The sequence below is a fragment of the Anoplophora glabripennis genome, unplaced genomic scaffold (assembly GCF_000390285.2).
Source record: "Anoplophora glabripennis isolate ALB-LARVAE unplaced genomic scaffold, Agla_2.0 scaffold1067, whole genome shotgun sequence".
Classification (NCBI taxonomy): Eukaryota; Metazoa; Arthropoda; class Insecta; order Coleoptera; family Cerambycidae; genus Anoplophora; species Anoplophora glabripennis.
In genome coordinates this window covers 40,661-58,265 of record NW_019417149.1, presented here as the reverse complement: position 1 = coordinate 58,265, position 17,605 = coordinate 40,661, and the positions used below count along the sequence as shown (strand labels likewise).

Genomic DNA, 17,605 nt, shown 5'->3' with positions numbered 1-17,605 from the left:
CTTCCGAATTATTCGACCTTTTGCCATAATATTAACCCACTATTCGGTCAAGTTGTAATATAGAACTGCTGGACATCATTAGATTGAAAATGCAGATCACAAACGTACTGTTTTATTTTAAATCTGTTGACAGTCATTCACTTCACATACTATTACCATATTTAAATTATTTTCGAAACTTTTTATTTACCATTTATAAAAACAAATTGTAATAATTATTGACTTGACTTCTTGTTTTTAGGTTAGTATACCTCCCCGATATATCTACTAAACTATTAAATATTATAAATTATAAAAAATTATAAAATAAAATTGTTTATTTGCTTACTTCACTCCTATTTATTATGCTACATTCACTTTGGTACATATGGAACACTAGCGGCACCCCAACTTCTGGCATTTCTTGGACAAATTTTGTCAATTTTCCCGTATGAGTTCGTGCTCCTTGTCTAGCCTCCCTGTTTGGACTAATAGAAGCAATAGAAGCGGAGTTATTGCGTCTCAACTGACAGTATGTTTGTGCCAACGATAAATTTAATGGTATATGGATGGAGTCAAAGCCGACTTTTTGCACATAGTTGCTGTTCCAACATGAAAAGCAAAAGTGGCAGCCATTTGTTCTAAGTCACGTGACCAAGAAAGCAAATCGCGCTACATTGATTTGAAAAGGAACTCTATTTTTTATTAGGAAATTGACTCTTTTTTGGTAGTAACATAACAATTAAAATGTTAAAAATATGAAAATATTTACTTTTAAAGACAATAATAAGCTTTATTAAAATTTAACACTTCATAAAACAATATTTGTACATGAAATGTTTTTTTAAATATGAAATAGGCAGTACTAAATTATTATTTTATTCAAATAGAGAAGGACACAACTACAAATGTTCAAGAATATGTCAATATTAATACTAATATTAATAAATAAGGAAATAAATACCTGTTTTTTATTTATCCTCGAATCTACATGCCATAAATACAATGGATAAATACAATACATAAATATAATAGAAATCGTTTATAAATACGACTTCCACTTACATGGCCAATCCAGCTATTTGGAAAAACTGCATCTAAATATGCACGCACTAGCCGAGAAAAATGCGGTGGAGCTCCATCGTGCATGAACCACAACGTCTCCTCTTAAATAAAGTGGAACTTTTTCAAGCCGTGAAAGCATTTTTGCTTGGCCACCCAGAAGTCCGGACCTCAATCCTCTTGATTTTTCTATGGTTTACAAAGAATCTATTGGTTCGCGTGTAGAGTTGGGCAAAGAATACAAATCGCTGACAACGAAGTCAAATGCAATCCCAATATGTTGTTTCAACCTCGAAGATCTCTCAGAAAAGTATAAAGTGTATAAATGTCAATGGTGCATTCTTCGAATAATTACTTTAAATCATTATTACGAATTTCATTTGTTTTATTGTTAATTGTTGTAATAACATGAAGAGACACTTGATTTGTTTCGCTTTTAATTTCTCGTATTATCAAAACATAGTGTTCGTTAAATTGATTTTGCTCGAAAACGGATCGAGATACCGAAATGAAACAAGAGTATATAATTAATGGAAAAATGATTGCTCTCTCAGGTTTTGTATCAAGTTTCATATTAGACATACAGGGTAAAAATTTTTGGTAAAATCGGTCGTAAGTGGCGCCCTCTAGGAGCAACGCTGAAATTGCAACACGCATCTTATTAGTCGCTTAAAAAAATATAGTTTCACAAATTTTCAAGTTCCTAACCTAGATATTTTCAGAATAATCGCAAAAAAACGAATTAAAATTTTAACTTTCAACACTGTATTTCCTTCAGCTTTCGATTTTCGGGTGAATCAAATTTTAACCACAAATAGAACTCAATAAATAATTCAGAATTGCCTTATAAACCAAGGGTCTAAGCAGGCTCACCATTTTCACTGTACAGGGCCTTATTGGGCGGTTTTTAAAATCATATTATTTATGAAATCTTTGGTATGCTTATAACAAATTGATTAAAATTTGCTGTAGTGTTAATATGTACACATGTTCATAATTTGCTGTAAAGTCAGTGGCGTAGGAATGGGTACTAAAACGGGATCCTTTTGCCCCAACTTATACGCCAATGACCTAATAATCATTTGGGTTTCATTTTTAGATTCTGTGGACAATTCTACATAAAAAAGGTATACTTGTTGTAACCTGAGGGGTTATTTATTTATCTATCTATATATCGTTACGATCAGTATCATAACGAGTCTGGATTTCAAGAGTTTAATATTCAATTATTCTCGAAAGGGAGTTTATAATTATCATTATAATTTAATTAATACGTGGGAACTTAGAAATGTTGTATATTCAGAAAATGAATTTCAGGCACTTACCCTCTATTGCTTACGTAGAATTATACAGGGTGACACTGAAGTTGAGAGAAACAAAAGGAAACACCAAAACTTTCCAGGAAGGGTTTTAATAACAGTAAACAAAACAAACAAACAAAATAACAACACAACGGCTCGAACAACATTATTAATTAATTTATTGACACGCGACAGCGTACCGAGATTCAGGGAATGCGCGCTCCATAGCAAAATTTGGAAAAATATTATCCATAATTAAATTTAATTAACTAGCCCGAGACTCTAAATCTAAGTCGACAGCTCAATGTGAAACATAAGGAAGAACTGACTTTTTCGAGATCTTTCCCGAATTCGACACTTCGCTTCGACACGTCCATTTCTTGGGTCCAGAAGTTTCTGTTCTCATCTTATGGGCGGGAACCCTGAATGTCGGGATGCTTTGGCATAACTACGCCATGTTAATAATAATTGTCTAATGGACTGAATTTACATTTATATAAATAATTATGTGACTTACAACTAACCTTAGCCTTCCTCTAGCGACTCCGTGTAGCAAATACGGGACGGATTAGTCGATCTCATTTAATCTACTCTTATAGCTTAGAAAATCCGTCAAAAAAACAGCTACTTGATCTGTTCCTTTCATTTCCAATTACTATCAATTTAACAATTTGATTTAATTTTACTTTGGAACCTCTAGGCTATTCTCGTGATTTCGCGCGTTATTAAAAATATGGGTTTCTACGCTGGCGCCCCCCAGACGCAACAGATGACTGTCACATGGCCCCGACTCTAAGTGAACTTGTTAAAAATATTGCTAAATTTCTCCGAAGGACGACGCTACCTACTTGAAACTCTTAACTTTCGATACTTTATGTTGACTGAAATATTTTACTTTTTGGCCCATCCGTTTCGAGAACTAATAAATAAATGACTACGCGTCCCGGCTTTTGTTACATTGTTGAAAATCGGTAAAGTGTATCGTTTTACTGAAAATTGAATGAAAAGTGTGTCCACGGTTTGTTCCGCACAAGTTGACAGACAACCAAAATTGCTCAGAATTCAACATCCGAAGGATATCATCAATGAGGCTAAAAAGGACAAAAACTTCCTTTACAACATTGTGACTGGTGATGAAAACTAGTGTTTTCAATATGATCCTGAAACCAAGCGCCAAAGTGCCAAAACCCAAAACAAAAATAAAGACAATGTTAATTTGCTTTTACCATTGAAAGGACACTGTCCACCGGGCAAAACCATTAACGCACAATTCTGTGTTGGCGTTTTGAAGCGTTTGGTGATTCGTATTCGGCGAAAACATCGCGTAGAAGGAAGTTGGCGTTAGTTGTACGATAATGCGCCAACTCATCGATCGACACTGGCGACCGATTTTTTAACTAAAAATCGCATATTAATTGTCAACCACTCCCGGTATTCGCCTGATTTGGCCCCGTGCGACAGCGTTTTGTTGATCAAAAAAACTTTTTTGTTTTCATTATTTTTAAAAAGTTCTGTTTACTATGGAACCCACCTTGTAAATTCTAATCGCCTTCGTCGCTTCTTCAATATATCAGACAGTAAATTGCACCCAAAATACATATGTTCTCGACGTTTCGTAGGAGTATTCAGTGTGTTATATATATAAACAGTTGGTGTTTATGTCTTCCGGTGCTTCTTTTATTGGACAATACCGTATAAGTAATCCCAAAACAATATAATAAAACTACCATCAATTTGTACGTAGGTTCGAACTGTTAGATACTTATATTACACTTCCGAAATTTTAACGGCTGCCACCTTTAGTTGCCCAACTTTTCCCATTATTTCTATAGGAAAATTGTGTCAAGCCCACTAAAATTTGGAAACGCAATCGTTTAAGTGTTTTTGCCATTTGCATGAATAACATACAGAGTGATTAATCGACAGATATTTTTTACGTAGGTACTATCCTATTTGGATTTGCGTGTTTGCATTGTGGAATGAGAACAGGTTCACGATAATTTACCGAACATAGAATTACGCTCAAATTCCAAATAGAAATTCTACAATTTCTTCACAACTTCCCGAACATCCGTTTTACAAATTCAAGACCAGTAAATAATAATTTGTAAATTAATAATCGGAATTACTGCACATAGAAAGTGTAATTGGCACGTTTCAATCGCGATGTATCCAGATTAGTGTCATCACAGCGAGAAAAATTGTAAACAGTGTTTATTTCTGCCACATTTAGCAAGAGTTGGCGTCGATTGATCAATGTTACGTTGCTGTAAAAGTGAAAAATTTGTCAGGGTTTCTGGCTTACATGAAATTTCAAGGATATGAATTCTGTTGAATATTGTTCTCCGCTTTAAATGACCTATAAAGGGTATTCCAAAACTCACACAAGAAGTAATTGTGATAGAAAACACAGGTTTTTAATTAAAAATTGTAATTTTTTTATTGATTCATAAAGTATACAGTTTAGTGTTAAGTCTGGAATAGCTTATCGGTTTTGCTGACACATACGCACTTTTTTGTCGAAATTTTCCATGACCGTTTTGCATAAACGCCGCTGAATTTCGTTACAACATTCAGTTTTCGCCTTTAAGGCGTGGCTGATCATGGGCTTTTTGGTACAAACTTTCGACTTAAAAAAACCAAAAAAAAAGTCCAACGGCATTTCTGATCACCAAAACGGACATTACACGACCAGGAAATGACTCATGCAGTAATTGAATTGTTTCTCGGGATATACGGCATGTGGCACCATCTTGTTGAAACCACATGTCGTCTACATCAATATCTTGTAATTTACGGCTTAGGCAGAAAAATCTAGAATATCACATTGCAAAAGTGAGCAACTGTTATTGCCTGACTAGCCGCATTTTCGAAAATCCAGCCCAAATTCCTCACCGTGATACGGTGCGGATGTATTTGTTGCTCAACTCGTAGATTTTCTGAACCCTAAATGCGACAATATTGTCGATTAACGAATCCATCAAAATGAGCCTAATCACGGAAGATGATTTTGTTAAAAAATCAGCATCTACTTGTTCCATAATCCATTCAACAAACGCTCTTCGTTTTGCGTGGTCAGTAGGCTTCAGTTCGTGAGTCAGTTGATGAAGTATGAGATGCAAAACTTTCATGAGAATACGCTGCTGAAATGTTCAATTCTTGACCACGGTACCGAGTTGATGTCTCTGGGCTCTCGGCAATACTCTCACGAACTGCTTTGATGTTTTGTGTTGCAGGAGGGCCAGAGTGTTTAAGAATCTCTTCAGATGAAAATGAACCTCATCGCTGAAGATAATCCATTCAACTAACTTTTTTCGTAAGCATGAACATGCAAATCTTTTGTGAGAATACGCTGTAGAGAGATTCTCGAAATGTCCAGTTCTTCGCCACGATGCCGAATTAAGTTCTTGGGCCTATTTTTTGAAAGTACTTTTCAACTTTTCACTTTTCAATTTTCATTTTACAAATGTAGAAAAGCGAAGAATAGTTCTGTTTTATAAAAAAATGTATTTTATATAAATGCATTTTAAGAAGCTTCAGCTAATCATTTTCACTGTGCAAATTACCAACTGTTTTTTGAATATTAATTTTGAAAACAGAAAGCAGCCAACAAAGTGAAAAGTTCCTTAATGAATGAAAAGTTGACGCAAAAAAATTCTTAAATCTAGGATGGTATATTTATACAGGGTGGGTCATTAGTGTGATAAAGTAAAATAACTCTCTTGTTATTCATAATACTACAGAAAAAAGCTTATATAAAAGTTGTACAGAATCAAAAAACCAATAGAACAAAATTAATTTGAAACACACAGGGCGATGAGTAAAAACGGGACACGCCAAATATTACATTTTCTAAATGGAACACCCCATATATTTTTTATTTTATATTTATTTGGCGTGTCCCGATTTTACTCATCACCCTGTATGTATCAAATTAATTTTGTACTTTAGGTTTCTTAATTCTGTATAACTTTTACATAAACTTTTTTCTGTATATGAGTAACAAGGGAGATATTTTACTTTTTCACAGTAATGGCCCACCAAAGTGCTTACAAAAAACAGGCCTCGGAACTCTTGCAAACTGATTGATTCAGTCTCCCTGGATTTTTCAATTAATCTCTTAACAGTTGATGAAGTAAAAATCATTATTCCGATCATATTTTGTACGAAAATTGCGAACTGTAACTGCCAAACCTTCATTTTTTAAAAAATATTGCTCAACAATGAAAACGCGTTGTTCTTTCTTATAGCCCTCCATTTTTATAACCCTGAAGTGTTAGCTGTCAGTAGACCTTATCAGCTCTCACGCTGTCTTTTTTTCCGTTGGCAACACTTTACCGTACAAGTGGCGCAAAATTCAAATCTTGCGTGAATACCTGATACAATCTCAAGGAGTTAGTTATTTTAGATAAAAACTGCTTAATTAATCAAGGGTATAAAGCCACTAATTTTCGAGTATAGGCTGTTGAAGTTTAAGAATAATATCACGTTTATTCAAATATCCCAGTTGGATGAAATTTAAGCCAATAAGGTATAAATCGCTGTCGCTATAGATAAAAATTTACCAATTTTTAGAGTCTTTACAAGTTCTGCAATTCAACTGCAATGGTTTAATAAAGATCTTAAATCAATGCGTGAGAAACTATTCCTATTAAATGATCTTCACAAACTCGATAGGTACTAATCTGATTCCTAAAAGACAAGTCAATGCGAAAAGTCAAGCTATTGACCAATTCATTAGTAAATCTTGCAATAAACAGGGAGCTGTATGGAATATTATAAACAGTTATAATGCAAACAGTAAGAAGACTAATACTACTCCTACCAAAACTTTGAATGCTGAAGATAAGTATACACTTTTCTAAAATAGCAAACAAAATTTAAAACAATGTTCCTCTGACAGATAACTGATTTTATTAATATCAATGTAATGTCACATTCACCTTTCATGAAACTACCTTCAATGATGTTCGATCAGGAATAGTAAAAGTAATGATCCATTTGCTTTAAATATCAAAATTGTCACAACTCTACAGAACTTAATTATTTACTATTAACGAATTTAATAAAAATGTGCATTATTACGTTTCAAGAGTTCTTAAATTGGCAAAGATTATACCAGTCTATAAAAAAGGTTCATTAAAAACTACCGCCCCATTTCTCTGGTATCCTGGTTGGCAAAATTTTTTGAATCGCTTTTAAAATAGGAAGTAGACTATAATACTATAGAAGATATTTGAAAAATGTCAAGAAAGAAATTTGATTTACATTTGATTTGCCCACCTCGTTAGCACCACACAAGCTCGGTAATTAAAACATATTAACTTTTCAGTAAACGGTTATGGATTTGCCCAAAAGACAAACTACAAGAACTTGTCTAAGCATCTACTGGGAAAGTTGGATTCCTCTTGCAGGAATAGTCCACCTCCGGATATAAATAATGGCAAGTTCGTCAGGTTCAAGAAGACCAGGATCGATGCTGGAAAGCCCAAGTCAAAGCGTTACATGGTGGCGGAATTTAAGTGTAACGAAGGTTACAAATTTAGAAATTCCCATCCTAAGAAAATGTTTTGCAGCAAAAAGAAATGGGTTGGGAAGAAACCAGTTTGTGACAAAATTAAAAATGATTTTGGTAATTATCTTATTTAATCTACAGCCCATACAATATTTGTTGAGATAGAATTCCAAGGAAGAAGAGGAAGAAACACACCTTCGTAATTGCAAAACACAGTATGCACTGCAAGCTGTTACTGTGTGTCGAATGCGGTTAATTCCAAGAAAGTGACACAGGAGTCATCTTGGAATTCTATCTCGATAAATATCGTACGGACTGTAAAACTTGTTTAATTGGGAATTTTAATAAAGCGAAAAATTAATAAAAGAATTGTAGAAATTAAATAAAAAGAACTATTAGTAATAAATATACAGAGTGTTTCTTCAGTAGCGGTTAAAAATGGAGGGGCGTATTATGTGGCCAAAAATAAGAGTTTTTTGTTATATAAATGTGGGATCTTAGGACAGCCATTGACCAGCTACGTGTCCAAAATTAAATGTGGGTTTTAATCATTATTTGTCAAAAAAATATATCACCCTGTATAATAGTACAAATAAAATCGGTTTGGTATAGAAAAAAGTGTAAAGAAACAAAAATTGAAGGTAATACAATGGCGGATCTGACGACCTATTTTATTTGTAATACAGGGTGATATATTTTTATTTTGACAAATTATTATCACCACACTTCCACCACTGGTAAGTTTCTAAAGCTGCTAATTTTTTGTTTCATACCTACCGTCGTATTAAATATGCACACCGAATTAGGTTTAATTATCTCAAGCGGTTTAGAAATTAAAAATTAAAAACTGATATTTGTTTTTATTTTGGACACGTTGTAGCTGGACAATGGTTGAACTCAGACCCCACATTTATACAGGGCACACGGCCCGTCACGGTGACGGCCCATTAGAATTATTTCAGAGACTACTTCGATTTGAATTTTGAAAATTTGGGATACCGGGTTTTCGGGCATACCCTTTTCAACTAAAATAATAGTGTCCACGTACCACTTCCGGTTATACCGGAAGTCGCCATCCACTTGCTTGTTTTAAATGAAACACCCTATATATTATTGCAATTTTGGATACTACGTGTTATTTTAGGTGTACTTTTATGAAGTTTCCCTATTCCTAAAATTAACCGTTTTTGAGATATTTAATTTACAAAAAAAAAATGGAGAGAAACAGTGACTAGCTTCAAACCATGTGTATTTTATAGTTATAAAGATAAAGCAACAATATTTATAGGGGGGATAGCTAGACCCCTAAGTTTTCCATCCATACTTTCAAAGTGGCTTAATTGCATACAGGGTGCTAGAAATTTAATGCCGAGTTTAGTTAACTTCAAACCTTCATAAGTCGATTTTTTTAAATGGAACATCCTGTATATTTTTCTATATTCTGATACACAACTTTATTCTCTTTCGAACGGTATCAGGGTTCCCTATACCTATGTCTTCTAGTTTTTTTAGTTATCTACTATTTTTTGTTTAATCACCTAAAATCATGTAATTTCTTGCGAGGATAGCTGTGGAATTTTTAGCAAAACTTCAAAACAAACAACTAAACTGTCACCAGTTATTTATTATTATTTATTCACAGACGTTGCAATGGGATTCTAAGCAGAACATTTACAGTTTTTAATGAGACATATCCCAATTTTCCACCAATGAGCAGAATAAAGTTAAGAAGAATTCTAAAAAATCAACTTCATACATAGTAATACACAATTTTAATTATGTATGTTGATAATAATAATGTACTAAAAAAAAAAAAATGACTTAAAAAAGTCATAAGTGTTCAATATGACCCCCATTAACAGCTAAGCACTTGTGGATTCTAGAGATAACACCATCAGTCACCGCTTTTGCTATTTCAGCTGCAGGCAATTCATGGAACGCTCTTCGTATTCGAGCAATCAAATCCTCTTTTGAAGCAACGGGTGTAGAATAAACTTTTTGCTTTATTACTCCCCAAACATAAAAATCTAATGGAGTGAGGTCGGGAGACCTCACTGGCCAATTCCACGGTCCTAGGCGTCTCATCCATCTATCTTCAAACATTTCAGTCAGCTGTTGATCGATTTGATTGTGACAGTGAGGTGGAGCCCCGTCTAATTGATACCAACACTTCCTTAGTTGGTCTAAAGGTATATCATCTAGAAAATCTGCCACAACCGTTTGCAAAATATTGAGATATCTGTCGGCATTTAAATTTTCTTCGTAGATATGGTAAGAAATTTGGTTATCTTTAATTAGACAAAAAACATTTACGCTAAATTTATTTTGAAAGTTTCTTTCCCGGATAACATGAGGATTTTCAGATGACCACAAATGAGTATTATGTCTATTAAAAATACCTTCTCTCGTAAATTTTGACTCGTCTGTCCATATAATATGTTGCAAAAATTGTGGATCTTCTTGGTATCGCACTAACATCGTTTCACAAAATTGTACACGTTGCACGGCGTCACCCGGATGAAGAGCAGAAAGTAGCTTAAATTTGTATGGATGCATATCATTAGTTCTTAGCATCCTGTGAATGGACGCTCGTGAAATGCCTAAATCATACTCTGCGGCACGAGTTGAGGATTCTGGATGAACATTAAAATAGGCTAGCACATTTATTACATTATCTTCATTTGAAGTTATTGGTTTTGGTAAAATTCTTTCTGCACAAATTCGACCATACTCTAGTTGATTTGCTAAAATTCTTCTTAACTTTTTTCTGCTCATTGGTGGCAAATTTGGATATGTCTCATTAAAAACTGTACATGTTCTGCTTATAATCCCATTGCAACGTCCGTGAATGAATAATAAATTTAAAATATCAGCATTTGAATATGTATTGTTTTCCATTTCTTATAAACACTAAATTAAACTGTCACTGCAAGAGACTAACAACAAATTGACAGTTTAGTTGTTTGTTTTGAAGTTTTGCTAAAAATTCCACAGCTATCCTCGCAAGAAATTACATGATTTTAGGTGATTATACAAAAAATAGTAGATAACTTAAAAACTAGAATATATAGGTATAGGAAACCCTGATACCGTTCGAAAAAGAATATAGAAAAACATACAGGGTGTTCCATTAAAAAAAACGACTTATGAAAGTTTGAAGTTAACTAGCTTAGGGATCTAGCTATTCCCCCTATAAATATTGTTGCTTTATCTTTCTTACTATAAAATACACATGGTTTGAAGTTAGTGACTGTTTCTCTCCATTTTTTTAAAAAAAATTAAATATCTCGAAAACGGTTAATTTTAGGATTAGGGAAACTTCATAAAAGTCCACCTAAAATAACACGTAGAATCCAAAATTGCAATAATATACAGGCTGTTCCATTTAAAATAAGCAAGTTGATGGCGACTTCCGATATAACCGGAAGTGGTACGTGGACGCCATTATTTTTGTTGAGAAAGGCATGTCCGAAAACCCGGTATCCCAAATTTTCAAAATTCAAATCGAAGAAGTATAACAAAAAAACTTTTATTTTTGGCCATAGAATACGCACCTGGATTTTTGACCTCTACTTAAGAATCACTCTGTATAAGATTTAACTATTACTTATGTTTAAAAAAAAATAATTTCAGAAATAATAATATTGGTTCAACTAGTAAAGGAATTAATTAAATGCTTAAAGTAACTGCTTTTTATGATTTTGGGTTATATACTGCATTTATGATGCACTTTCTTGGAATTAACTAGGAATAATTTACCTGCCCTTGTTGTTCTCGGGCTGGGCTTTGTGGGGGGGGGGCGGACCCGCTATCATGTTTCGAGGCGCCTGAGACGAGATTTTGTAGAGTCATCACTGAAGATGCCGTCAGTGAACAATGTCGAAGCGTTTGGTAGCATTGGATTTGATCAGTTACATAGGTCACCATGGAACGACTCCGAGGACCATCACTGTCTGCATAACAACAAGAACCGAAATCAATATCACGGTGGGTTTAAGGTAGTGATTCCTGGTCGTGGGTCTGCCTCCATGGAACCTAGCCCGAGAACAACAAGGACAAGTCACAGATTCCTAGCCAAGGTTAAAGAAATTATCATAAAATTACGGCACTGTTATAAATTACGAAACTGTATTGGATTAATATTCCACCTTATTAGCAGTTATACGATTTGTTTAAGTGCATTTTATATTCAAATGTGATCGAACCGTTGTTAAATTTATATTAACTTTGATAAGCAATTCAACGTTCTTATTATTCTTTATTATTGTCTGAGGCAGACACGCTCCAGGGTGATGATCCCAGCGCAGCATCGCCACAGTATTTTCTGAACTCGGGAGAGTGTTCACCAGAGGACCAGGCGAAATGCACACATATGTGTCGAATGCGTGACGGTCAACCACTGTGTGACTGCTTACCAGGATTCGAGAAGGACGGTAGCGATTGTAGAGGTAATCAAGATTCCATGCTTACTTTTTAGATAGCATCTGGAGTTGATATATCTGTTATGAAGTATATTTAGTTTACTTATAATTAGGCCTACGAAACTTTGTAGCGACAATCAAATAAATAAACAGTAGTAATCTATATTATGGTAGAAAGCGGCAATACGCGTTGTAGTAGCAGAAATAGGTTAAATCTATGGGCAAGCCGTGTGCCGCTCTATGGTCTTGATACACAATGCTATTGACTGCTATAAAAACACGTGCCATACACTCGACAAAGCAAAGCTCACTCACACACACACAAACGGCAGTGAATTGTACGGCCAACGTCCCTCGGCAAAAAACCTGGATTGTTCACAGTCACTTCAGGCCGACAGGACAGGCATTAAAGTGGCGCTAGAAACGTATCGAATAAATTGATCGATGCTAAGCTTCAGATCTGGCAGACATGTACAACGACGCTGATAGTGGTATTACTTAAATGTGAAGTAGTTGACGATTCGCAATTATTAGTAAAAACAGCATCTATTAAAAGTTTCGACTATTTTAGATATGTGCCTGTGATCTCGGTCATTTATCGAATGCCGGAGACGATTAACCGCGGTCTTAGGGCAACTGTTAATTATTTTCTACAATCACTTTCCTTATAAGAAATTATTATTTTGTTAACATTTGTTGGTACTTATTTATTATTATTACGTACTATACGTATATACTATATGGTAAGTTCCATGTTAAGTGTTTAGTGCAGAAAAACAGGCACTGTCCCTTTTCTCTCTACTTATAATTTTGCAAATATCTAAGGTATTTCTTAAAACATTGCTTCAGATTCCGATCATGTTTGTTGTTTTGGAACCACTGTTGTGTCAAAAACTAATATCTACCTTTTGTCAGGACAGAGGTGAACGTCATATTATCTAATCAGTCTTTACACTTTTTTTGTATTCCAAACCGATTAACAACAAAATTGATTTATTTGATCAAGTGCATTTTACGATACTCATTACATTACTTAAAATAATAACAAAATTATTCATTAATAGTGGAATTATTTTACTATGATTTATTATAACAAATGTTGGAAATGACCATCTTCAGCAAAAATACATGCTTCAAATCTTCTTGAAATTGTAGCTCGGACACGTGCAAAATTGCCAGGTGTAAGACGTTGAAAAACATTTCTGAGTATTCTTGGATTTGGAGTTGGATGATTTGGAAATATTTTTATATAAATTCGTCTAGCCTCAGTACCATTTCCATCTGCAAGGCCAGAAATGTAAACCATAATGGCCATTTAAGCATTATTGATTATGCATAAGCCATTATTAAGCTTCATCTTTTTAAAAAATAAACTTAATTTGACAATATACAATTTTAAATAAGATGACGACTGTGTAAAAATGCACGTGATCAAATAAAACAATTTTGTTGTTAATCAGTCGATTAACATTATAAATACAAAAAAAATTAAAGAAACAAAAAGTGAAGATAATATAATGGCGCATATGATGAACTATTTTATTTGTAATATTATACAGGGACATATATTTTTTTGGCAAATAATATCCACACCTCCGCCACTGGTAAGTTTCTAAAGCTGGTAATTTGGTTAAATTATCTAATCTTAGAAATTAAGAATTAAAAACTGATTTTTTAAAAATTTTTGACACGCTGTAGCTGGACAATTGCTGTCTTAAGACCCCACATTTATATAACAAAAAAACAATTATTTTGGCCATATAATACGCCCCTGGATTTTTTACCTCCACTTAAGAAACACCCTGTATAATAAGATACAGTCTGAAATTGATTGTGAGACCAAGAAATAAAGGTGAAAAATCATGAGGAACTCGTAAAAATTACTGGGCGTGATTTTATTGTTGGAAAGTCTTGGGAATGTTAACACAAAAGGCATCTCATCAAATGGGTCATGAAAAAAGTATAGCGTCATTGATTTTTATCAACAAATAGGTCAAAAATTCGTAATTTTTCGTTCTACGCGTTATTGTAAAAAACTAATAATCTTAGCAAAAAAGTTCAACAGACGATTTGATCTAGAGAAACATCTTTAAAATGAGAGTTAAGTTAAAATTGTTTTATAAACAAAAAAGTTATTGCAAGATTAAACGGAGAAAGTGTTTTTTCTTTAATTGTTAATAACTTTTTAAATAATTAATAAAATCTTACCAAACTTTCCCAAAATGTGTTTTTTTATATCCTTAAGAGATGTGCAAAAGATGGGCTCGATCGGTCAAATAGTTTTTGCAAAATTCCATTTATTTATCCCATTTTTGCAAAAAAGGCCCATTTTCAAATGACTATTCCGGGGGCAGGGTTATGACTAAAACATTCTTTTTGGGCTCATTTTCTTCGAAGGGGCACCAAGTATCCTCTATTTAAAAGAAAATTATTTTTTTTTTCAAATTTAGTTGTGTATAATTGTTATCAAATGGAAGGCACACAAATAAAATAACTCCGCGGTTTTTAACTTTTGAAAGAAGTTATATACACAATTTGAAAGCTCGTAAAAAAACGTCTTCTGAACTTTTTTGCTAAGATTAATAGTTTTTTTACAATAACGCGTAGAACGAAAAATTACGAATTTTTAACCTATTTGTTGATAAAAAACAATGACGCTATACTTTTTTCATGACCCATTTGATGAGACGCCTTTTGTATTATCATTTCCAAAACTTTTCAACAATAAAATCACGCCCAGTAATTAATAAATTTCAAAATGTTTTCTTTCCTGGTCTATGTTGTAATCTTTGTGTAAGGGGAATTTGATTCCTTATTATAACTTCATTATTTTCTATAAAAATATTTACATAGCCCTGCGCCATCAGATGTGTTTGCAGGCCGTGTCTAGAAAGACGGGGCACTATAGGAACACTAATTAATGATTTCTACGGATAGGTCTGATACCTAGTCGTCTTCATTGTAAAATTACTATAATCACTGCAGTTAAGCCTGATTATAACGTTGGTTTGAATTCAATTTTTGCGGAAAGATTATATCTTAATTGCTAGTCGTTAAAACATGTGTTTCGTTAATATATATGTTTACAAATTTTCATTGTTTTTAAAAGAAGGGAAATTGGAACTTAATGAACACTTTGCTTTTTTTATTTTAAGATCTAGGTGGGTATCTATTGAAACATGATATTAGTGATGTATCAGAAGACTGCACAAGTCAACAATAATAATTATTATTAGAGAAAATGTGGGAATTTTTTAAATTTTATGTTGTATCTTCAGTGCTTCAATTATTTCACCTTAACTTTTTCATCTCTTTGATAATCTTCCTTGCAAGTCTACGTCATAACTTTAGGAACTTGTTTCATAGGTTGTATTATTTTGCATAAAAAGAATAATGAATTAAAGGTCTAAGACCTATGTTTTTTTAAGAGAGTGCATTTAATTTCCATTTTTATTTTTAACAAAATATATTTACTACTTTTCTTATCTTTGAATTTAAAAAATTATAAACATATTTGATATGCAGGGGGTTCCATTTAAACGTCCCACCTGGAAAACGTCGGAGTTAAAAGAAAACAAAAAAAACTGAGACACGTCGATTTTCTTTTCAACGGGGACACGTGATGGCATAAGTTTTGGTGTCTTGGAAACTACTCCCTTAGGCAGGGGCATAAAATACACTTAAACTTTAAATGGCATCAGTGACACATCATTTTAAAGCTTTTTCAATTTTGCTCAAGATGACATACGACTTTTTAAATTTTGGTGTGGATATGACAATCACTCAAATCAAATCAAATATGAGTTCACTTAAAGAATAAGACAAAATATCAATGAATGAAAGAATGTTATTTAATTAACTGTTCAGATTGGTTTCCCTCCGCTTCCATACAATAACAAAATCTTTGCTCTACTTCCCAACGAACATTTCGAAGCATTTCGGGCGTTATCTGACGACATTCTTCAACAATTCGCCGACGAAGGTCCTCAATGGCGATCTGGGAGGCCACTCAATTGATCTGTGTTGTGCAAAACCGTACTTATCTTATTAACTTCGACGTCACCTGTTACATGGGTGTTGTATAACAAGAAAAAGTAATATTAACGGTCGGTAGAAGGAAGCACAAAAAAACAAGCGCTTAGGTAGGGAATTCTGGAAGGAAACCTAGATAGTCGAAGATAGGCAGTTGATGTGAGAACAGTGTGCAGATAGGTAGTAAGACGATCGGCGGACAGTGTAGTGTGAAAAATATAGAAGTAGTGGAAAATTAAGTGTTTAACCGGTATTAGTTAGCAGGTAATATTCTTGAAGTACTTTGTTGTTAATTATTCTATGTAACCTTATGATTGTAATGATTATAGATGTTTCATGATAATTATTCTTTGTATGTTTAGCTTTCACTGTTTTATGCTCAGGGGCGTATATTTTTCTAAGGTAAAATTGTTACAATTATTATTAGAGATTGTTCATTATTTATTACATGTTAAAATATGTATAGTTTGTCGTGACTGCCCAGATATTGCAATAGCAACTTCTTTGTTTCACTTTTAACTTGTTTTATTACGATTATTATTACGAAGAATGGCCCTTTGAGGTGGTCTCCCAGTATGCCCGCCCAAACATTCAATTTCCTCGGAAGCTGCGTATGAGTTTCATGAAAAATGCGTGGATTTGCATCACTCGGTTGACTCGACTATCCAGTTGGAACGCATTTCGTCGGAAAAACAAATTGAGTACAAAAAATCTGGATTCTTTCGAGTACACATTTCTTCACAGAATTGTAAGTGGCGATCACGATCGTATTCATTAATTTCTTGTACCAAATTGATTTTGTATGGGTGATACTTATGAATTTTTAAGATTTGTCGACAACTAGATACAGGACTTCCTGAAATACTTGCTAGTTTCCCCAGACTCAAATTTGGTTCCATTGCAATATGACCCAGAACAGCTATCTGATTACATACGACCTGTTCACGTTGATGCTTTCTGTTTGCAACCGATCAAGTTTCCGAAAATTTATGCACCAAATTCAGGATGTACCGATGCGAAGTGTTTTTGTCAGGATGACTATCATTAAAAATCTGTGCTGCCTGCCGTGCACAGTCATTATTCTTGTAAAACAAACTAATTATTTTTACTTTTTCAAAGATTATATATACCATCTTCACGAATTGGAATTCAATCGATTTTGTCATGATTTTACGAGATATTGTTTCAACAAGACAAGACGACGTTTAAAGTAAGACAGGTAAAAAGGTTGAACTGATAGAGTAAGTTTTTGTATTGACAGATGATAAACGAAAAATCTAAACAAATTTTTTTAT

At 33.6% G+C, this 17,605-nt stretch overlaps 1 protein-coding gene across 1 annotated transcript in view; it reads left to right on the top strand.

Moving 5' to 3' along the window:
* Positions 1–17,605, top strand: part of LOC108914494 (extracellular matrix protein A-like) — an 86,807-nt gene that overhangs the window by 29,908 nt on the left and 39,294 nt on the right. Inside the window, exons 3-4 of the mRNA XM_018720314.1 lie at positions 7,675–7,974; positions 12,135–12,305. Coding sequence (XP_018575830.1) covers positions 7,675–7,974; positions 12,135–12,305 — 471 coding nt within the window. The remainder of the gene's footprint in view (positions 1–7,674; positions 7,975–12,134; positions 12,306–17,605) is intronic.